This window comes from Ylistrum balloti, unplaced genomic scaffold (genome assembly GCF_031769215.1).
Source record: "Ylistrum balloti isolate Yb309-2 unplaced genomic scaffold, AGI_CSIRO_Ybal_v1 Utg370570, whole genome shotgun sequence".
Lineage (NCBI taxonomy): Eukaryota > Metazoa > Mollusca > Bivalvia > Pectinida > Pectinidae > Ylistrum > Ylistrum balloti.
This window is the reverse complement of record NW_026782357.1, coordinates 45,694-70,567: the sequence shown is the minus strand read 5'-3', so window position 1 is coordinate 70,567 and position 24,874 is coordinate 45,694. Positions and strand designations below refer to the sequence as shown.

The 24,874-nt window shown below is 35.4% G+C and overlaps 1 protein-coding gene across 1 annotated transcript; it reads right to left on the bottom strand.

The window, feature by feature from the left end:
• Positions 1–11,107: 11,107 nt before the first annotated feature.
• LOC132556455 (uncharacterized) lies at positions 11,108–23,678 on the bottom strand. The gene is made up of 11 exons (XM_060220867.1): positions 23,281–23,678; positions 18,627–18,840; positions 15,672–15,784; positions 14,598–14,631; positions 14,354–14,440; positions 14,096–14,175; positions 12,820–12,969; positions 12,178–12,361; positions 11,736–11,889; positions 11,365–11,456; positions 11,108–11,179 (listed from the first exon to the last, which is right to left on the bottom strand). Exons 1-11 carry the CDS (start codon positions 23,676–23,678, stop codon positions 11,108–11,110), a joined length of 1,578 nt encoding a protein of 525 aa, XP_060076850.1.
• Positions 23,679–24,874: the final 1,196 nt, after the last annotated feature.

Below are 24,874 nucleotides of genomic sequence, written 5' to 3'. Positions count from 1 at the left end.
ACGTAATACCTATTACGGACGCACATAATACCTATCACGGACACACGTAATACCTATCACGGACACACGTAATACCTATCACGGACACACGTAATACCTATTACGGACGCACATAATACCTATTACGGACGAACATAATACGTATTACGGACGAACCTAATACGTATTACGGACGCACAGAATAGAGGAATATACCTATGTCCCCTCTGTACCAAAGGTTTTATTATAAAATGTCATGCAATACGTTTTCTTCTTCACTGGGTCATGTCGGCCCTAGATCAACTTTTGCGTGTGTATGAAAAATAGATATTGAAATAGCTCGGAAATAACTTTTAGTAGTGTGTCAGTGTTACCCGACAGTTGCAGTTCTCACATTGATAATATTACCAGAAGAGTAAGGGTGGAATGTTACATATTTTATAGCTGTCTGTATAATCAACCCTTTAAAATAATATAATGCCTGGATGTACAATCATTTTTCATATATCTTGTTCCACATCGCTGTACAGGTCAACTGTGTGAACTGACACCTACACCCCGTACCCATCAGCATTCTAATATTGGACATGCATGCCTTAACATAGCTGGTAAAGTTAAAAAATAACCCCGCTTGACATAGATGTGCACGCCCTGTAGCTGACCTATAAACATGATGTCACTTTGTTCCCTAACATTTAGTCGAGTTTAAAAAAAAATCAGCTTTCATCCTTAAAGGACATTTAAGGTAAACAGACCATGCTTCAAACACGTGTAATATTAAACTCTAGATTAGATGTTTTCTTGCATACAAATAAGTTCTCAAGCACGAAAGGTTCGTGTGTTCCAAATCCTTCCCTTTCCGATTACCTAAGCAAAATTGTCAAAGTTCAACATACCATATATGTATATCTCTAATCTTACAATGTTTAATGGGAATCTTTTAGGGCACTTATTGAAACATAAAATTTATCAATTGAGAAAATTTAATCAGTGCTTCGCATTTTGCACAAAAACGTCTGGCTAAAATGTTGTTATAGTCGTGTCACTTTCAACGATTTCATACAAATATACAAATATATATCGTATGTAACGATACCGTTTTATCTTCCTTCAGCATTTCGGGGTATAAGTTCTCTGACTGTGTTGACTTTAGGTATTGGCAACGTATAGAGAAACATTTTGCTGTAAATAATTCATCTTCGGGGTTACAACATGGATTAGAATGATGCAGAGACGTACATGACACCAGACGTCGTGTCTTAATGTGCTTTCACAGACGGAAGAGCTAGAAAAAGTAATAAGCCAGGAAACTTTGGCCATATGTGGTCTGTTTCTTTTCAGAAGGTGCGCTTAGATACACTTTGTGACAGTCTTTTGATACATGCATCAAGATGTTTCCAAATTTCTTCGATTTTGTAGAAGACAATGGAATCTTATGCCAAAGCTTCTAAGTTCATTTTTTCGTGTTTCTGGTAATAAGACATCCCCGAAACTGTTGAGTGTTGAAGATATGAGTAGTTTTCTGTAGATTTGACCTCGACCTTGGTGTTGGTACTTTCTTAAGGCTCAACATTTAAGACAAACATGTTGATACTAACACCTAATTATTCAGGTTTTAGTTCTTTACTAGTATTTCTACGCGCGTTTAAAGTCCTCTAAACAGCCAGGGTAAAAAAAAAAGACGACCTTCAAAACGGACAAAAAGTGGTAAGGACAGACAGGAAAGAAATGACAAGATCGAGGTGTCAGTGTTGCAATGGGCAACAACTCTATTTTGACCTCCTCGGTGCCCCATTGATGATTGGTGGAAATCACAAAAGAAAATCCTCGATTCTCTATCGGACCAACTTTTAGTCGCCTCAGACGATCATGCACAGAAATACAACAGGCCTATCGTTGGGCTCTCATATATCACTTTAACAGCTAGATGACGCCAGAGAAATTCTTTCCGACATGCAAGGACTGAGGTTGAACAATTAGTCGTCCCGTATGATATGCAGTTAGATACACGAAAAGGTACACTGTCTCCTGCAGGTTTATGGACCATGAAAACAGTAAACGTTGACAATATTTTAAAATAATTCGGTTTATATTGCGCAATTTTTCGTTAATTATCATGTCACGATTAATATCCTGGATACAGCTAGGAACAGATTCTATCATCTGCATATTCCACTAACTTCTGATGTGTAATTCATAAGTTATGTACGTGATATGAATATGTAGGAATGTTTGCATAATGTGCGCTGATTGATTGTTCAGATAAGGAAACATCTAATGGTGTTTTCTCGGAAAATGAGAGCCCAACCCTATGTGTTATTTAAATCATGAAGGTCAATGTTCTCAAGGGTTTATACAGTGAGAGTTTCTTATACTCCACGCTCTTACTATTAACATGACAAAAGACTAGACGATAGTCATAGGCTGAAATCAATATTCACTCAAAAGTGTTTATTACGGTATAAAAATGTAACCGATAATTTATTAGGAACCAGCAGGTATTTTGTCATCAGTTTATTTTTTTCAAAGGAAATTTAGAAACACGATGTGAATGAGAAATATTACATCGATGATAAATCCTTAGGTATGATACTTCCCCAAACATCCTCCGTGATGATTAATTTAAAAGTTTGTGTATCGATATTGCGAGTAACCAAAACCTACCATATTGTTAAATAGGACGGATAATTATCACAACAGGAGTGATTATGTTGTGACAAATAGGAATAACCCAATTGTTTCGTGCAAATTACAAAATGGCGCCATCGTTTACGTTAATACAGGATTAACCGTACCTCATGTGACGTTCGTCCTGACCCGAACGATGTACCCTCGTTTTTTGTCATAGTGATATGAGAGTACTGACAATCCGATGACGGGTATCACGTGACTCTATAGGTAATTATCCAATATATATACTTATATATTTTTTACTAAAGTGATATCGACTTAATGCCACTCCGGTCAACCGTGAACTTTATTCAATGCGATTAATGCTACATCAAAATTATCTCATATATTGGTAATATTATAATGACACTCCTAACGGCCCGTCAACACATAAAAGGAGCATTACGGCCTCGGTAAAGTACATTGCATACCACATCACATTTCTGAAGGAAACACTACACTTGTGTAATTAAAGTAAGCTTTATTATCTACAAGGTACCATAACATATACCCTTTAAATGGCGTACGGAGCTAACAAAGGTAAACAAGTTATTTATATGTATATAAATCCACAGAAGTGTATATCTATATACAAACAACGAGTCACACTTAAGGTTTTCAATCCAGAATAATTGCTCCAACTAGACAATATTTGTTACCAATTCTGTGACGTGGATTTATTTTCTACTTCCTGGTCTAAGGATTACAAGTTCTTTTAAAAATAACTTCAAAATTTCCAGAGAGAAAAAAACGTTGTCTCCATTCATATTGAAATAGTACAAATTTTTACACACATTATGATCTAGATACAAAGAAATTTTACCAAAAATCAGTTAAGATTTAATCGGGATCAGAAATTCTGATCCTAGAAGTCGTGGTGGCACTTAATATAGTATGATATCTCTATATCATTCGTCATACAGTTTGTCAATTATAAACAATCGAATATTTTTGGACAATTGTTATTTTAGGTAAAGTATTCATCATAATGAATGTTCTATACAGATCCTTCATGAAGACAGAATAAAGTTTCGATCCTCCAATAATAAAAATGTATAATTTTATGGAGTTATTAAACGTCTATATAGATACATACTTCACTCTACATTCCATCATTTCTCTCTCTGGTTTATGATCCTTGAATTAAATTTCAAAATACCACAGGGAAAACTCAAATGAACCGATGTTACATTACCACAGGGAAAACTCAAATGAACCGATGTTACATTACCACAGGGAAAACTCAAATGAACCGATGTTACATTACCACAGGGAAAACTCAAAGGAATCGGTGTTACATTACCACAGGGAAAACTCAGATGAACCGGTGTTACATAACCACTGGGAAAACTCAAAGGAACCGATGTTATATTACTACAGGGAAAACTCAAAGGAACCGATGTTACATAACCACTGGGAAAACTCAAAGAACCGATGTTACATTACTACAGGGAAAACTCAAAGGAACCGGTGTTACATTGCCACAGGGAAAACTCAAAGGAACCGGTGTTACATTACCGCTGGGAACGCTAGATAGAATTGATACATCTCTGTACATTACCATCACCAACTGTCGTTTTATGACAAGAAATGATAACTTCCATATACAGCAAATCATGCCTTGGACTTTTTTTCATGAAGTTAATTACCTATTAATTATCTATATATATATATATATACATATATAACGATTTAAATCAAGCTTACCTTTATCAAATGAAAGAATGGAAACCTGTCTTTCACCTCTGGGATCTGTACATTTAAGCTGTAAAAGATCTACTGAAGTTCGTACACACTATGATGAGCTCGCTGGTTTTATACCGACCCGTAACGCTCTGTAAGTCAAACAGGTTTGTATCGACTAAAAAACTTTCTTACAAGGCCGTGTTCACGTGCTACAGGCGTGAAAAAAGAATATTGTTGACTATTTTTTCAAATTTGTGTAGACATATATATATGTAGATATATGATCCCTTAATAACACATGTAGATATACATCCATATACTAATTACATGTCCTATATGTTAGGTATGTGGTGTATACATAAACACTTTTATAGAACACAGACACTTCGTCCGTGCACACTTCCGGGTACATACAAACATGCACATATACATTATTCCGGGAACGCATCCATACACTTGTATTTGGTGGCCGGGTAGAGCAATGGTAACGTTCCCGTCTATCATCTACACGTCTGGGGTTCGATTCCTTAAACGGACGTGAAACGGTAAGGGTCGCGTGCCCGAATACGAGCGCTTCCCACGGGTACCCTAATAGTACGACTACCATCGTGTTCCAATCCGGACCAACAAGAGTGGTTAACATAAGTTGAACTGCTTGTTTGGCCTTTGTTGTGCAATGAGTAGTTTTCTTATATGTTAAAGTAACAGTAATAATAAAATTTGCCCTTCCTCACGCCACCTTTCGCGATGATGCACACTGCAGGAAGAACGGATATTCATCGTATCCTTCTAGTAACATTTATATACATACACACGGGTATATTTTCACTTCCATGTGCATGAAATTCCACAACTCACTTACTGACCATTTTATATTATCTATAAAAATAATAAATATATATGATATATAATGAAAAACTATCCCTTGACTCAGTCTAGCATTGTGTTTCCACACGGACTTTCCTATGTCAACCACATTTTTGCTGTTATTGAATATTAAATTACCTCACTGAAGGACAAAAGAAGTGTATCATTCAGTTTAATTTCAGCATTAATTGATATATTTTGTGTAATCCTTCACAAAATCTTGGGACTTAAGTCGTCCTTTTGTTTGCTGTCTCGATATACCCACATCAGGTTAATATTGGCATCACACCATGACAGATTGGTGGAGCCACACCATGACGAAATAACATTGTCATTCCATGACAGATTGGTGGTGTCACACCATGACGATTTAACATTGTCATTCCATGACAGATTGGTGGTGCCACACCATGACGAATTAACATTGTCATTCCATGACAGATTGGTGGAGCCACATCATGACGAATTAACATTGTCATTCCAGGACAGATTGGTGGAGCCACACCATGACGAAATAACATTGTCATTCCATGACAGATTGGTGGTGTCACACCATGACGATTTAACATTGTCATTCCATGACAGATTGGTGGTGCCACACCATGACGAATTAACATTGTCATTCCATGACAGATTGGTGGAGCCACATCATGACGAATTAACATTGTCATTCCATGACAGATTGGTGGTGCCACACCATGACGAATTGACAGTGTAATTCCATGATAGATTGGTGGAGCCACACCATGACCAATTAACATTGTCATTCTATGACGGGTCGACTGTGCCACACCATAACAGACTGACATTGCCATGACGATGAGAGATTGACGGAAACTGATTATCCAAATATAACTCTAAAGACTTCTACTGGAACATTTAATATCATGCCAAGCTGTTGTTGCCGTGATGTATCTAGTTTATTGTCGTCGTTCCTCTGTATTGACCCTAATGTTTGGTCGTCATTTCTCTCCTTCAAAATATCATCAATCTTTCCTAACTTATTCCTAGCCCCTTGTGTATACAATATGCTTAGTGATAATTTTTCTGAGCATTTTCTTCAACCTTTCCTTCCTTATTCCTAGCCCCACCTTGTGCTTACAAAATTGGTCCTAATGCTTAGTGATAATTTTTCTCTAACCATTTTCATCAATCTTTCCTACCTTATGTGTTAAATATTAGTCTTGATGCTTAGCGGTCACTTTAGTCTGTCCATTGATTGAAGAAGGAACAAATCTTGTCAACGCGACGCGAGTTTTCGCGGACAAATGACATAGAGTAACAACTGAATATGTCTAAAAGAAGAAAAAATAAAATCTATCAAAGTCTACAAATCTATTCTCAAACCGGAAGAATCCCTCATCGCAGAAAACTGATAAAATGAATCGACAAATTAAAAACTGAACTAAAAGAAACACGTGATCTGAAAGAAACACGTGATCCAATTTACGTCATTTCTTTGATTTGCTTAAAGAAATAAATAAAAAAAATATCGACTTCAATCTCATGTAAAGACGCTTTTCCAGTAAATGTCGGATATATTCGAAGAATGTCTGATAACGAAGAGATCGTTGGACAACAATTACCAGTAGTTTGACATTTCTCGCCTTGTCCACTTCTTTTCATAATTACGCTACTGACTTATAAAATCGCCCCCATTTCAAAATACTTCCTGATCGCGATAATTGCTACACAGAAAATTCCGTTTTATATTAATCTGTCCCTTGCTTTCAACCATAACATAAAGTATGTAAGCGTGACTGTCATAAATTTCAAATGAAATAAATCAAAGTTACGAAATATATTTTATGGCCCGGATGATAAAAACTTTGAAGTGATTTGAAAGGATTTTCACTTTAAATTTTTTCAATTTATCGAGAGAGAGTGGTGATTATGCTCTTCATTTACATGCATCGCTGCCTTCCATCAGTGAAATGTAAATCTTGGTGATATACACAGGACTTAATTTCATTCTGGATTTAATGTTTTGTTGACGTCTTGTTGATCTATGTGATGTCAGCGTTTGTACATCAGATAACAGAACTATACTAAGCGTTCACATCACTCTGATTTTAACTTTTCTTATATATGTATATATATAATGAAAATGTCAATAGCTCAGTATCCGGTTCAATATATACATGAAAGCGCTCATGCTTTACACTTAAATGCACATCGTGTTTCTGATTATTATTCTCATATATTTTTTCAAAGGAAATCAATAATATTGAACTCAATTTCAAAACTATCCGGTTGGGATGACTTGATACAGTCAATGTGTACTAAAATCATCTCATTTATGAAAATTGCGAAAAAAATATAGGCTCTCAGAACCATTGACGCGTGTTAGAGGGACGAAACAGCTGTATGATTTAGCATCACTGACGAGTTCTAGAAAGACGAAACAGCTGTATGATTTAGCATCACTGACGAGTTCTAGAAGGACGGACAGCTGTATGATGCAGCATCACTGGCGAGTTCTAGAGGGACGAAACAGCTGTATGATGCAGCATCTCTGACGGGTCCTAGAAAGACGAAACAGCTGTATCTTGTAGTGTGATTCATTAAAATGTGCAATTAACGTAAGTGCATGTATTTTTTACCAAGTTTGCTTTTGAAATAACATTAAATACAATATGACGATCGTTCCAAGGATGTAGATGGATATACAATGGTGTCTGTGAAGTACAGATTTTACCTGAAGAGTAATTATACATAGGTTCTACCTGCATGCTACCCATCCCTCCTTACTTAATGCATCATTATTCCGTTGAGAACGTTAATACTTTTAAAGCACGTGCCTAACCATTACAAGGCTTGATAGTATAAGAGCTTTCATATCCTGTAAATTTTGTTTAAGTCATAATCCATTAACGTCTTCATCACCACGTATACATAACACATTATTAAAAATGTCACATTCGAAATCTAGTTTCGGATCAAAAATAAAAAAAAAAGTATTTTCACATAAACGGTTGTGTTTAATACATGCCAATTGTTGTAAAGTCTTGAGAGAAATTCAGAAAAAAAATGATGATGTCTTCTGATTCCCCCCCCCCCCACACACACACACATTTCCCTATGGTTTTATGAAGTCATGCCATTGATAACGTCACTGAAGAGTAAGAGTTGACATTCCATAAAGAAGACGCTATTTGGTTGCTTCATTGTAACTCCACTCAAGCAGGGGCGAAGGAAATAGGTGTGGTAGACCTTAATTCAAGATGATATCAATGTACACAAGCTTTAAAGGCAGGGTGACGTAATCAACTGTCTTATTATAAGCATAACGCATAGAACTTTTTTTTCTCTTAAACAAAATAATATACAGAATATTGATTAAGTAGTTAATTATGCAAAGGTAAACAACTTTATCGCTACATTCATCAATTTTTTAATTATAGATCGATCATCTGGAAAACAATTACACGTGTTTACTAACACGTGACAATACACATTACACTTCAAATGCAGCCATGCATAGTAAACAGTTCGACAATACCAAATTATCACAAAGCAGATATGTTGAAATATGCTGCATTTAAACCACAGATCACAAAAAATACATAACCTTTATATGTACAGCGTATAACATGATTAAACGCTCCTATTCATCATGGAAAGTTTTATATTGATGTCATCCACGCACTAACAAGCATTTTCAAGTCAACAACAGAAACTGAAGGAATCTCATTAACGTGGAATTTACAATTATTTTATAAATCTAGATAAAATGGTCACTCTTTTCATGGTCTCGCACAAATTCAATATTTTCTCTCACATAAACACATTATTTTCTTACACAAACTTCTTGATTCTTTATTAAACGAATTGCTTTCAGACACGTACAAAGTTGTACTTAAACTGTTTTATTATACAGATAAAAGCCATCAGTTGATGAGAGTGTAAGAGTTGTGTATTGAGAGGTTATAAATTTTCACATTGAGAGAGGTAACCTGTATATCACAACATACTCTACTGATGGTTCATGTATACCAAAATCTCAGTTTATTTCTGTATTTACGAACATATTTGCCTTTTCATAGGTATTAATATTGGACATAAACACAGTTAAAATAACATTTTGTTACATATATTAAAGATGCAAAGGACAAAATGACAATGGTGTTGTCGACTAAAGTCATCCCCAATACTCCAGGGGTTATGATCACTTTCGTTCCTCAATACTCAGGGAGTTACGGTCACTTTCGCTCATTCTCAATATTCCAGGGGTTACGATCACTTTTGCTCTCTTCAATTTTTTGATCAGTGATTGGTATCTCGATGAGAAACAAAAATAAAATGTTTTAGGAAATAGAAAATTAACCGGGTGTATGTTTCTTTCTTTCAGGGATGATAGCAAGAGTACACCTAATTTAAAAAAAAATGCATTAACATACACTATAATCATCAAACATATGCATGTTTGGATATAGAAAGTTATACCGACTTATCAAACCTGCACTATACTTAGTACTAATTAAGGAACCAGGACTAGCATTAATATGTGTATATATATACACATGTTACTAATTACTAGTTACTAATTTATCGAGGAAATATTGAAAATATTGAAAACTGTTCTGTCTTATACCTTACAATTCTGAGAAATGTCAAAATGACCTGCACAATAATCATACAACGTATTGGTTATATAAACAGTTTTACATAAATCGACCTGTTAAGACGTTTCTATATGGGAAGCGACATAACTCTATATGACAACATTGCATTTTCAGTTAGTTGTCAGAGCATTAAACGTTGAAATAATTAAAGAAAAGTGCATATAGACATAATTTTTAGGAATTATCATAACAATAGTAAGTGTTATGTAACAACATATATTTGCACTAAACGCTCGAAACATGAAGGGATAAACTAAGATAATCACTAAAACAGGTGTGATTTAGCTCAGCAGCTGAAATTGTTAATATTCATAGAAAAGTAAGTTAAGGCCAACATTATCTCACTTGAAAAATATTCACTTGGCGATGGTGTAAAAATAATGAAAGATTGTGAAAAAACAAACAATGAACAATGAAGACATAAATAAAAAAAAATGAAAAAAAAGGTTAAATCTGAAACCGATAAAAATTCCATGACACTGAAGCCTTACTCAGGTTAAAGTATTTTTCTATGGAAGAATATACATAAAGATGAAGATATTAAAATGAAAAGCCAGTTGCACATTTACACCCTAAGAGTCAATCTCTAAGGGTCCTTGTGTTTACATAGACAGCAAATAAACATAACAATGAGTATACCGACATGTCAACAACATCTTCCTTCTGACTTAAATTCGATACAACAAAACATGAACAAAAAGAAAAACATTTCATGGAGACCCGTGGAAAATTGCAAGAAAGAACTTTGACCATGTTCTCCAGAAGGATAAGCGTCTTTTTCTTCAGCGACAATACTTACTACTTGGTCGATCCAAGTAAGTGATGTCGGGTTTCCAAATGACCAAAACGAGAAAAAGGTTAACAACAATGAAAGCACCAGGGGTTATAAAAGCATCGATCACGCCCATTTCCATACCACACAAGGAAATAGACCATTGTCTTTTGCAAAATGGATTTGATTCTGCCTCTATTTGTGATCTTAACCTTACTTCAAATTAGTGTCCACGGTGTTTTATAAATAACAGAATGCTTTGTCATATAACGATAACAAAATTAATGTACTTTATTTCATTACACTTGCAAAATTAATCCTTTTACCTTAAGATATTTTGTCTTTACACAAATCATGCCACACCAATATTCTCTGTTACATAAAGCATACATGACAATAAATTGTGATTGATATTTGTTTATCAGGTCCTTTGCTTGACTTGTGAATTTACAGTTTTCTTTCTTTTAAAAGCAAAATGAAGTCCGTCGTCTTTCCTTCCTCAGAACATTCATGCCTTTCTTGTGAATGGTTTTGCTTTCCCTGCATGACCTTTGTTATGCAAGTCAGTTTCCAAGAATCCCTATAAAATAAAAATTGTGAAAAAATGAGTAAAGCTGAAATGTTTGACATCTTTCAAAAAATATGAAACTTTTTTCAGCAAATTATCGAAGATAATGATGTTCGTTGTTATTTAGCTTTGAAGGGGAGAAAACGGTGGGATGATGTTTCATTTCATATGATTGTTTGATATTGTATTACACTTGCCTTTACTGCTGCTCCTACACAATTCAGATCCAACAAAAACGTGTCATGTCCAAAAAGTGAATCCAACTCATAAAATGTCACTGCTTGATTCCCTGTACAACAATAAAAATTCAAACATTATAAACTGTTAAACACCTTAACACATGCAGTTATTGTGCATATAACCCTTCATTAAACAACAATAAAAGCGTGATATTATAAAATTGTTTTATAAATCAAGGAAAGGAGAAGGAAAATGTCAAAAATGACTTGTCTTCTTACTGCGATCAGGACACACGGAGAATAGTCTTTTCTCTATTACCATTCATTCGTTAAGTATCGTCATTCATTTATCATTCAGTTTGATAAAAGGAATTGTATAAAATACAAACCGGATTCTTTTAATATCCGTGCCAGTTGACGCTGTTGCCATATGGGAAAGAGAATGTCTGTCTGAACACCTAGAACCATCGTAGGGCATTTAACGGTGGAGAGACCAGCGTGAAGGGAGGGATATCCCTCTGACATGTCAAACAGATCCATGGCCTAGAACACATAACATAAACACGTGTTTAATCACATGGAGGGGACATGACATATAAAACAGATCCATAGTCTACGACACAGAATATAAACACGTGTTTAATCACATGGAGGGGACATGACAGATCATAGTCGACGTCACACAATATAGACAATAGTAGCTTTTTCTTTATGAAATACCTCTTTCATCTTATCCCGGATATGTAGAAATAATTAATATTTTCATACACGTACAGAATAGTTCGGTATTGAAAAATACATTGTTTGTGTATATCTATATACTAAACCTACCTTTGAAATGTAGAGAAGAGAGTTTGGGTCATACTTGGTAGAGAAGCTCTCGCCTTGGTGTTCCAAGTAACTCTCGATAAGAAAAGAAGGACACAGGGACGGGCAGACGTTTTCATCGATCTTTCCCCGCCCGAACCTCTGATCCCACTCCGGACCACTTCTGTAGGTCAAGGTTGCAATCTCCCTACCAGAAGGAAGTGATTTTATGTCAACAGCATGTATCTAGTACGTGGCAACTGTTCTTTGGCCTTGTGATATTTATTATCACTAAAGTCAAAACTATCCAGTCATTCTAAAGGTTTCGACTTATAAAAAACTAGGTAAAGGCCACGAGAAAGAAAAGTGAGTTGATATTTAGATATCAAAACATATGTTCCAATGCTTATCGACATCAAGAAAAAGTACGATGGATTTGAGTAGCCAGCAGTAAGTGAAGGAATTTTTAAAAAATCTCCAAGATTCAAATGTGCTTTTGACTAAATAAAGCTTGTGTCGTAATATTTTTTTTTACATTTCGTTTTGTTTTTTATCTTATTGTTTGTAAATGATAACAATTGCTTAGATTCTAACAAATAATCAGTCGCCCAATCCATGCCCTTATGTAGATATATCTATAAAAAAAGAACAAAGCGTGTCTCTTACCTTGCTAGTTTCATGCCAATCTTCGGGAATGTTCCATTGTAATAATACCCTTTGTTCCAGTTCGGGTCACTCATTATTGTCTTTCTCTGCAGGTAACGCATGGATATGGATGTAGGATGGGACTGAGCACAGGAGGATATGGACACCACCCTACAAACAGTACGGTAACAAAGGTTAGGTAAATTTTATTTATGTACTTAGATTGCATGGTATAGTAATAATGACATATTAACATTGATGAATATCTTCCTTGATTATAATCTACATTCATGAAACCTTACCGTGACATTTCCTCTATAAGCTACCTGCATACCAATAATACGTCTTAATTCATTCGAGAAGTGAAACTGTGTAAAATATGTACATGTGCTTGAAGTTCTTTTAAAAATTATCTGACATGTAGAAATTACAAAATTCATTTAACTTTTAATTTGTATTAAATGTTGCTAATCACTTGTCTTTTGTAAAATCTTTATTTAGTTGTTAAATTGACCTTCATGACCAAGCAAATGACATTCGTATAGCGGGTAAATAGGACTTTTCATGACCTTCTATAGTGGAACTGCACGAGTACTAGATACAAGGGACGACTGCACAACGTTTCGTTAAAATCAGTTTAGCTAGTGTTTTATTTAAGTTGTCTCCCCTCCTACAGGTTTGGATTAGTATAAATGATGGATTTAATGCTATTATTACATCGCATTGTTTAAGGATGCCAAAGTAAGGTATTGTTAATACAAAGTCTCACTTAAATGTTGTGAACTGGGTAGTTGATAACATGAAAACGTATCTGGTCATATTAGGCTTCAGAAAACCGGTTTAAGATGAATGAAACTATTATTATTTATAGATCGGATAGTTGATGTTGATGTCATGGCAACAGCAGCGTAATATTAGGAGAGTACTGTGACAAAAGGGTCTTGATAATCAATATTCTCATTCTAAATCCTCGTCACATAAATCAATCCGAAAATTGTGTATTGTTTTACATTATACTTTAAAAGAAGATGGAAACGAAACGATAAACAACAAATATGGTGATGCAGGATAGATAACTCCCAACGTGTTACTTTAGTAAAATAGCAAATACAGAGAAACAAAAACGACGTGGCGTTGTACAATTATAAAGTGCATTTTCTCTAAAATATCTAAAGGAGAAGTATCATTACAGTGATCTCATTATTAGTTTTTGCTCCTCGACTGAGTTTATATACTTGACTAGATACTTAATCCTAGAAATCCCACATGGAACTATATCGTAACTACATGTATTTACCTTTCAACTCGATGAGGGTACAGTGATGCTGACGTTAAGGAACACATGCCTCCTAATGAAGATCCAACACTGCTGTAGATCTAGAACAGACATAGGTATCAGAATTGGTCACCAATGTAAAGCAATAGATAATGTATCGTAATATACCATTATATCTACAGTAAAACGGACAGTCAGTTAAAAGTTTATTATCTTTTGTATTTCCGTATTTTAACCTGTTTGTGTATATCTATCTCTCAGTATATGATTTAAGCCTACCTTCTCAATTCCAAGGTGATCAAGCAGCAAAAACTGGGCATTGACCATGTCGTCTATACTGATCACAGGGAAGGTGGTGGCATATTGCTGCAACAAAAACCATCCTTTTGAATTCTAGACATTTTTGTGAAAAAGGTTTTGATTATACCAGCTTAGTCGTAGACTTTAAGAAATTTTACTTTGACACCAAATCGACTCAACCATCGAAAAGAGTAACAAGAAATATGAAAATGTGTATAGTTACCTTTCCAGTGAGAGGGTTGACAGAAGATGGACCCCTAAAATGTTAGATAGGATAAGTTATAATACATCATTAGGGTGAAATATGTATGTTCTACAAATTTTATATGATATGATTGGATGTTTCATGAATACCGGTATGTGAAACTGTTTTAACTAGTTTGATATATTTCTGTGGGAAGCATGAAATGAAAAATACAAAAAAAAAAAAAAAAAAAAAAGTCAAAAGCGCCCACTCATGAGTTGTTGATCATGAAACCAATATATATATAACATTTCGTGTGGAAGGATTGGGCCCTTATCTGATAGGTAGGTCTTCTACGTGTATCTCTAAGTAATATTTATAAATGTACTAGGAATGCTGTATTGTAACACCTCATTCTGTCAGAGCTGAAATAATGTCACAAATTACCACATATTTATCTATTTTCCATCATACTAAAACCATATTGTGAGAGGAAAACTATGTAATATCAAATGCTGTTTGTCACGTTAGTAATATACCAACATAAACATATATTTCATTGTCTAAAATATTGTAAGTTTCAGTTGTAATCATTACGGATACAAAACCTAAGTAAAAACGCAATCCTATAGAAATAATTGTTTTAGTCGTTTGTACCAGGGGAAATCATATTTACATTATAAAGGTCTATTGAGTCGTGTGTACTGGGGAGAAGTCATTTTTTACGTTATAATGGTTTAATGAGTTACTTGTACTGGGGAGACATCATTTTTACATTATAAAGTTTTAATGAGTAACTTGTACGAGGAGAAATCATATTTACATTTAAAAGGTCTATTGAGTTACTTGCAATAGGGAGAGGAATTGGTAGAGACTTCTAGTTTGTTCTTTTGGAGGTTTATTTATTTTTTTATTATTTGTTTTTTTCTTGTTTTTCATATTTATAATTGTACTGGTATTTTGCAAACGTTGGAAATAAAAGAATTATTAAACTAAATCAGGGAAATTTGTTAACGAAATATAGAGAGACCAACTGAATGTCTCAATCTACGTAAGCTTTCATCACTTTGATCCTTAAGGATGTTAATAAAACAATAAATAAACAACACTTACGTCGATCCGTAACAACTGCCTATATTGTTCATACAGATAACAAAGTATTTATCTGTATCTACAGCACATCCAGATCCCACAAATTTCTCCCACCAACCAGGCAACATGTTATCCTGTAAAGACAATCGTTAAGTTCACTTACAAAGTTAATGTGTTTAATGCTAGTGTGATTTTCAGAATATCGTGCACATTTGATTAATATAAATTCTAAAAACCAACCAAAATGCTGAATCTATATAAAATTCCCGCTAACAAAAATACAAGACAAAAACTTGATAGTGATAAAACGTACTACAAGATAAAACCTATAATGAAAACACAATACGGGTAAAAGACGTTAATAATAACGATATGCACAAAAGAAAAGGAAAAATGGATTGTGGTTAAACATCAGAATGATCAAATCGAGAACGTTTAGAGTGTGCCAAACCAAATCATATTTGATATGAAATGGTACCTAAAAATTCTGAAGTTGTACATCATTTATTACGATACATGATGGACGCATGCTTGCTAGCCTCTTTGTCCATTTCAATATTTAACAATTCACAAAAAATCATTGTGATAATATTACTTCTGGTGCTATTCCGTGACTTCAGTAAACGCTAACATTTTAAATTAATTTTATAATGTTCATCAAATAAAACTTTGAACTGTCTGACTGTAGTAGCATTGCTAGAGCAAGCTGATCCACAAATTTACAGTTCGTTGACTAAAGAAATGTTTCCTAATGTCTAATCGCGAATGTTTTTATACAGTATTTGAAAATGCCCTCTTGTTGTGGTTGTGGTACACAAATAAATTTTCAGTAGCTCTCTTATCATATATATTGTTCATAACTTTTAAAAGTGTTTATCATGTCTCCTCTCATCCTTCGATGTTCCAGAGTCGTAAGATCCTGTCTTTCCAGACATTCTTTATAAGATAAGTTCTTGAACCCAGGTATCAACATTGTAGCACTCCTTTGGACGTTTTCAATAATATCAATGTCCTTGGCATGGTGTAGATTCCATACGTTTGTCACGTATTCAAGCTTGGGAAAGAATTTTCACTGACCAGGACGAACCTATGATATCGTATTTACAGCATGGTTTGCTGTAGGTGTTAGCTTTTTTACATGGATTCTAGCATTTGGGGTCATAATTCATGCATGATTAGTTTGAAGAAGTGATATTTTTACTATATGGTTATCTGTATAGGAATCAATTTGATCAAAATCTCTGCAAATATACTGGTGTATTACTTTGTACGGATATATGTACACAACATTATACCAGAATTAATACTATCCTTTTCCCTTGCATTGCATAAAAGTACTTAAATGACACTGCAACTGAGCCACAATTTCCGTTACAAGCTTACGGGGATAGAATTCAGGACAATATATAAGTATCATTGGAAGACGCTGAACTACTCAAACACTTATTGAAAAGGGTTATTTTCATACGAATTTGCCATGATAACTGAAATCGTGGCAACATTGCTTTATTGAAGATGGACCTACGACAAGGAAGCGACTGTCTCTGTTTAGAACTACCATAACTAAGAAAGTGACTTCTAATCTGTATTTAGGGCAGCTGATCACGTTGCAGCGTTTATGTAAACTGGAAAGGTCACAGTATACACGGTACTGCTTATCTCACCATCACGCTTGACACTGTTGTATAGTGTGGGTCAAGAAAAGGGTCAAGGTACAGAGGGACAAATCAATATATATATAGCTCGGCAGGCGTGTCATTAGGGCTAGCCAGGCCCCCTACTTTAGTATGAAGTGAATCCAGAATATGTGTACTTAAACATGAACCAAATTTAGTAACATGGTAAAATGCGACAGTCTTATATTAACTTGGTTCAATGCCTTCAGTCTTGTTATGATTTAGATCGCATGCCGTTCAACAACCACAGTCTCGTCACGGTATTAACATGCTTCAATGACCACAGTCTCGTCACGGTATTAACATGCTTCAATGACCACAGTCTCGTCACGGTATTAACATGCTTCAATGACCACAGTCTCGTCACGGTATTAACATGCTTCAATGACCACAATCTCGTCACGGTTTTAACATGCTTAAATGACCAGTCTCGTCACGGTTATAACATGCTTAAACGACCACAGTCTCGTCATGGTTCAGTTACTTGTAAAAATATTTTACACTACCGATTAGCTGTTCCTACATAGTGAGAGCAAATTATATTGGTAACCACAACGTCATCTTCGTTTCTTCAGCAAAAATCAAAAGTGTCTTTGTTGACATGAATGATAATTTTATTGTGTGACGTTATCTCTCTGTTGTTTACATACACTAAATATTTAATCTGAAATATTTCCCTTGTCCAGGAACTGTCACGACTGCGGTCACTCAGACAGGTTTATATAACACAATGTCAGTATATAGAACTTGGTTACAAAGTCCATCTAGGTCCGATCAAGACAAACGTAATCCGGGTTCTACTGGGTACATTGTTTCGTAACGGTATCTACAGACCGCAGATAAAAGAGCAAACATAATGCCAAGTAATTGTTTCGTTGACAGAAATAGTTTGGTCTCTAGCTAGTTTGTTGATAAGGAAGCGATCACGAAGTAAAACAATATTTTCATTACAACTTGGGTAAGATTTCAATTGATTTACATATTCGTTATCATTAATGGTTTCGAGCTCATACTTTCCACCAAACATTTTAAGTGAAATACCTAAATTTAGCAGTACTAATATATGTATTTTCAAAGTAAACACAAAAACAAATGTCACGAGTAATATATTAAGTTTTTGGTTTTAGATTACATATCAAGATAACATCTGCTTTCTCCGTTATGCCAGCTGCCGACTATGTTTATATGTCTAACCAAATAGTTTTTGTCTTTTTCTGTGTCTTTTAAGGAAGGACCACCAGAGTGTTTTAAAGTCTTGTGTCCCGCTTTGTCTATTTGTTGGAGTATAACCCCGCCGTACCTGATGACTCTTGGCGTGCGAGCTAGCGGACAGTCCGGCATTGATGACCACCACGTTACTTCGGTCCTCGTTCAGCTTTCCCCATGTTTCATAGGCGATTGTGATTTCGGGTAGGACCGCCTTGTTGTATTTGACAGTGAAGGGGGAGTCACTTGTAAAAGTCTTGTAACCAGAGGAAATCTTATCATAGTCTGGTTCTGGACCGGTCATCTTGCTGCAAGGATAAAACAAAGGATTATACAAAAGATAGTGATTATCCCCTACCTAATAAAAGATTAAATAAATGACGAAAAAAAAATGTATGCGACAATTTCCTAATAGGACTCTTAAGGCTTAAGGGAGGGGAGCGATGGTAAGGATAATAAATGTGAAAAAGGACGGAAAGAAAGACAGAAAGAACTCGTATGTCAATACTTTTAGCAAGCGATATTGTTGAATTATATCTAAATGACGTCATTCTGAATGGTATAATTATCTACAAGAAATTAAACGTGTTATATTCAAATAAGCAATGCATATCTGTCATACATGGCGACGGTCTTGGAATATTTTGCTAAGACGGACAGCGTCGTTTCGCTTTGTACAAATACAAGAACAGCAATTATTGCCATTTTATTCATTAAATATATTTTGACAATTTCGCAAGTCTGGGCGGAATCTAAAGTGCGAAACTTTTCGTGAAGTAGATGGGTGTAATCGTCAGTGAAGTGCATGGTCATAGTACTATGATACCGAAATCACCTGATTTCGACAAGTATGAATGGAAAGATACCGTGGGACATCCTAGACACTGACGTACACGCAGTCTACACATGTGACCGATAAAACAAACACATGACCTATCACTTTTGTAGTACTTTTAAAAGTGCGACAAGGATGATGTCACGAAGCAATGTGTGTCAAATCATCCGATTTAGAGCAAGAAATGAAAGATGACATAAGACAATAAAATGACACAAGATCTCATGATGGCGAGACTAAGTAAATCAATGTCTCGTACACGAGACGAGATAATCGCACGCGCTACCTAGTGCTTAGGGATTTCATGTTTGGTACCTTTACTAGATATTTTGCGTCACAATGTTAAGATGACGTCATATTCATTTGTCTTTCAGAGGCATAATTTCGAATCTAAGAATTAGCGAATGGAACTGGTGGAGAAATTTCTAAGACTTTTTGACAACAAATACTTAACGAGAAAACAATATTTATCTTAGTTTCGGACTGACATCATGTAAAGTCCAATGCTCGACCTCAAATGAGATTCTGTTACAGAAAGTCAACCCATGACTGAGATAAATCGATCTGGCACACACACACAGGTAACATATTCTATAGCACTGCGTTCCAGATATACAACCCGGTACAACAACATTTACACACAGGTTCAAACCGACATCACTATCAAACTCTCGAGACGGTTTGTTGAGTTCTTTGACCTGACAATTCCCAAGGAATATATTCATGTCAACGTCTTTTATCAACCTTATCATGATAATATTAATCATTAGGGTGTGAGACTGTAACGTTACATATTGTGTTCTAGGTCTATCGGTAACTAGCTGACGTAATACATGTGACTCGACAGTAAAGTTGTAGTGACCCAATTAAGGCGAACCTTCCCGAAAACAACTCTTACGTGGGTAGCGAAAAAACGATTACAGAACGTGACCATATTTTTTAATCCACAACTATTTCCAGCTTCTTCGTTCTCTGTGAAATCTTTATTCCATATACTACAACCGACAATATGAGTGATACAATCCCTCTTTCTTCCAATGTCTAGTATCCCGTTTTAAGTGGAGAATTTTCTAGTTGTATTTTAAAAAAAATGATTTGGTCTTGTTTCCCACTTCTGAAATTTAGTTCACATCGAGATTGTGTTCCCTGTAATGTTATCTTCGTCACATCTACATCATAAACAATATTCCCCCTGTAACATGAAACATAGGTCCTGATGCCAATCATATTAGTCCCGTTATCAGGCTTATTTTCCGATCAAATTTAATCTTGTGGTTTTGCTATTTCATTTGATTTCAAACATTTTAATGATAGAAGTTTCAAAAACTGGGTTAAGGCTGTTAATCACATTCTGTCAAGTTTTCCTGGTCGTCATGTATTTCTATGCCTCGCCACACGATTTTTTTAAATGACCATGGAATAATGTGTTAAGTCTAGTGTTCTGTCTCGATTCTATGCTGACTAGCATGTAATAGTTAGTGAACGTCATCTTGCGCAGAAGCGCCATTATCGGATTTGTCAGGAAATGATTTTTGACAATCAATAATCAATATCTATAGACTATCGATGATCCCATCATCAAGACTTTTTCTGGGACTGGGCGGGATAGGTCTGTAAAATACCTGGTAAACGATTGAGGAAATAGTTAAATTTATAAATTACAACTAAACGAAACTGAAACGATGATGATCCTAGAATTTGTCCAAGGATGGAGCCAATTTTTATTGGTAGTTAAGAAATTTACACATTGGTTAGTCTCATCGGAGACCATTCCATTTATGCTTGTTGAAGATAGAAATTTTATTTTAAAATTACCAAACCGGAAGTGACGTCTCGTCAGGAAATAATTCTTTTAACCAGTTAAAGAGAACGTTTTTTTGACTGTCCCAATTTGAGAAAACATGTTTGATTGCTGTTAATTAAAGCTGAATTTGACGTTGCCATGGGTGATGATCAGACATAAAGAATGAAGCCATGATCGTACAATGAGAAACAAACAGCTACCGACATGTCAAATTAATCAAATTAATTTGAAACGTGGGATAAAGAAAGATTTACACGGAGACCTTAGAAAAGGGAGGGGGATATAAGACCAGGTTATCCGTAAGGGAAGGCGTCTTCTCCTTCGTCGACAACACCTGTCATGTGGTGACGTTTTTTTTTTTTTCTGAAGGACCCGGATGTCACTCTCTCTCTCTCTCTCTCTCTCTCTCTCTCTCTCTCTCTCTCTCTCTCTCTCTCTCTCTCTCTCTCTCTCTCTCTCTCGTTTTTTTTTCGTATATTATAATTGTATTTAAACATGTCGTCTTGTCTTGCTAATATGTATTATGTAAAATTTTATAGGAAAGGGCTTTATATAAGTTAGAAAACTTGTGCCCAGTCCTGCTTGTATACTTTGTACAAATAAAATATGTTTAAATCAAAACCTGTCATGTAAAATTTGATCAATCCACGTAATCGCATACAGTCAATAGTAATTGTGTTTTATCTTTTATGATCAGTGAAACATTTTATCAAATAACAAAACTGTATATGTTTATAGGAGAAATTACAAATTGACCTTTCATGCTTTGTTGGGTTATCTTTGTTTTATATATAAAGTTCTTCTGTTCTTCTTCGAGTTATAAAAACAATACCCTGTTTGGTATCGTCATCTTGTCTCCATGGTTAGCGTTTAGTACTTATTGAATCTATATAACCAAGACTTTGTGACGTATTTGTTTTACGGTATTTATCTTGCAATGATTACAAGTGTTGTGAAAAAAGATCTACATTTGTTTATTTTCATGTTTTTTTCTGTCTTTGTACATTAGAGAGACACTACAGCCTGATAATACATCAAGTTGATTGGTCTTGCCGCAAGAACGATCTATTTCGTCTGGATTTCGTTTCTAAGCAATGTTCCCGTTTTTCTCAATTCTAGCACACTTTGCCTATTATTAGCGTTAGAGTTACTCTAGTATCTTGTCTTTTTTAACTTCCAATCGTTGTTTTGACATGAGATATCGATTAATTTTCTTTGTTTGTGTTTCCTGTTGTGTATATACACATAATACTTAAAGCGCTTCACTATTTATACAAGGAATCAGAACTTTGACCTACAAACTTTGTCCAATAGAACTACCCGACCATTAACTGTCCAATAGAACTACCCGACCATTAACTGTCCAACAGAACTACCCGACCATTAACTGTCCAACAGAACTACCCGACCATTAACTGTCCAATAGAACTACCCGACCATTAACTGTCCAACAGAACTACCCGACCATTAACTGTCCAACAGAACTACCCGACCATTAACTGTCCAACAGAACTACCCGACCATTAACTGTCCAACAGAACTACCCGACCATTGACTGTCCAACAGAACTACCCGACCATTAACTGTCCAACAGAACTACCCGACCATCTGTCAACAGAACTACCCGACCATTAACTGTCCAACAGAACTACCCGACCATTGACTGTCCAACAGAACTACCCGACCATTAACTGTCCAACAGAACTACCCGACCATTAACTGTCCAACAGAACTACCCGACCATTAACTGTCCAACAGAACTACCCGACCATTGACTGTCCAATAGAACTACCCGACCATTAACTGTCCAATAGAACTACCCGACCATCAACTGTCCAATAGAACTACCCGACCATTGACTGTCCAATAGAACTACCCGTCACCTTCCCAAGTGAGAACATGGCTAACAAAAACGAGATCTTACATAGAATTTCTTAACCTTTCCCAAATAAATCTTAACATTGAGAATGAAATAAGTCATTGTTCTACATTGTTTGTAAGAATTCACGTGCACTTATTTGACTATATTATTGTATGCCGCTATTTGCACGTGTTGATTGAACAGAGAGTTAGAAAGAAAAAAGGGTTGAGCGCATTATTGCTACCTACTTTCTGGTGAGACAGGGAAATTCGGTGACCATTCCTTTAAAGACCTCCTCTGTTGGTGTGTCCACTTGAGGAAGATCACCAAAAACGTCATCTTCTAATATTCTTGGTCGACTGAGTTGATAGTTGACGTCTGTGGATTTAGACAGCGATGGTGACACCGCACGATGAAAATTATTTACTTGTTCACATAAAAGCCTTCTACGAGGTACCAAATTAACATGTTTCCTGTTTCCAGCACAAACAGCTAACGATTCTCGATGATGATTTCGAGATTTAGCAGACGACTGTTCCAAAGTTTGTAAATTTCTCCTCAGTCGGCAAAAACTTTTCTTCAGTTTGAGTGGTTTTGGACGAAGCAGTGAAGTATTCCCCGCCCCAGTCGAAGCTAGCACGGACATTTTCGATGTCAGTGTGTAAAACCTCTAATTGTGAATGAACAGTGGTACACGAGACAGATCACTGTTTATATGCTCTCGATCGTTCTCAAAATTCACCCCAAATCCAGGAACATAAACACGTGTTTCATGACGTAATCTTTCACAGTGGTTAATTTATCCGAAGCGAACTGTACTATCGCGAACTTCTTGATGACAAAGCAAATAAAACACCTTTACTTTAAACGGATGATTATATCAACTACATGTTCAGTAGATCAATATGTAAATTTACCGGTGTGACCGTTGAAAATTAAGTGTTTAAACAATTTCGCTTGTTTATATATTATTTCGATAGGTGTACGAACAAGATTTATTGACAATAACAACAAAGCCATGTGCTCTTCACATGGTCAGCTTGTGACGTGGACAATCGACCTCAACCTTTATCGTGCAGGGGCCGCACAATACGTGATACAGCAATCACATATTTCACTATATTCAATATCATGTTCAACTCTTGTGCTGTGACCCATCACTACATCCTTAATGCAATTATTCAATGTGATGGTTTCCTGAGACAAAGTTCAAGGGAAATCGGGACCTTAATATTCACTTATCTATATATTAACGTGGACATTCAGCATTAGAATCAGATCAAGGACATGGTTGCGTGTGCGCCTCTATTCTAATGAAGCTTACATTAGAAATATGGGACACGATTTTACTTAATACAACAGACTCAAAGGGTTTTTCCCCAAATTACATAAATAATGTCTACATGTGCACCGGTATTTTAGTTCGCAATGTCTGTCCTCCTCGATTTTAATCAATTTGTTGATATTAGTTAATTTTGTTTAATCATACCTTTATTAATTTTATACTACCCCAGTTCCAAAGATCTAACAGCACAGGCCTAAACAATAACTATGACAAAGCCATAACGTAGATGGTAAGCACAATTTTACATCTAATGAATTCCAGAGCTTTTCAATGGTTGGCCCGTCTTTCTGAAACAACAAAGAAAATACCGACAACAAAATCTTGATTCAAGCACAAATTCCATGAAACTAACGCAAAACTGAGATTCTTGAAAAACTACATGGGGAATAAGACCAGGGCCGTATTCATGAAAGCATTCTCATGCTCAAGCATAGATTTTGTGCTCAAGCAAACTTTTGAATAATTCGCCTAAATCATATAAAGTAATACAAATGTCA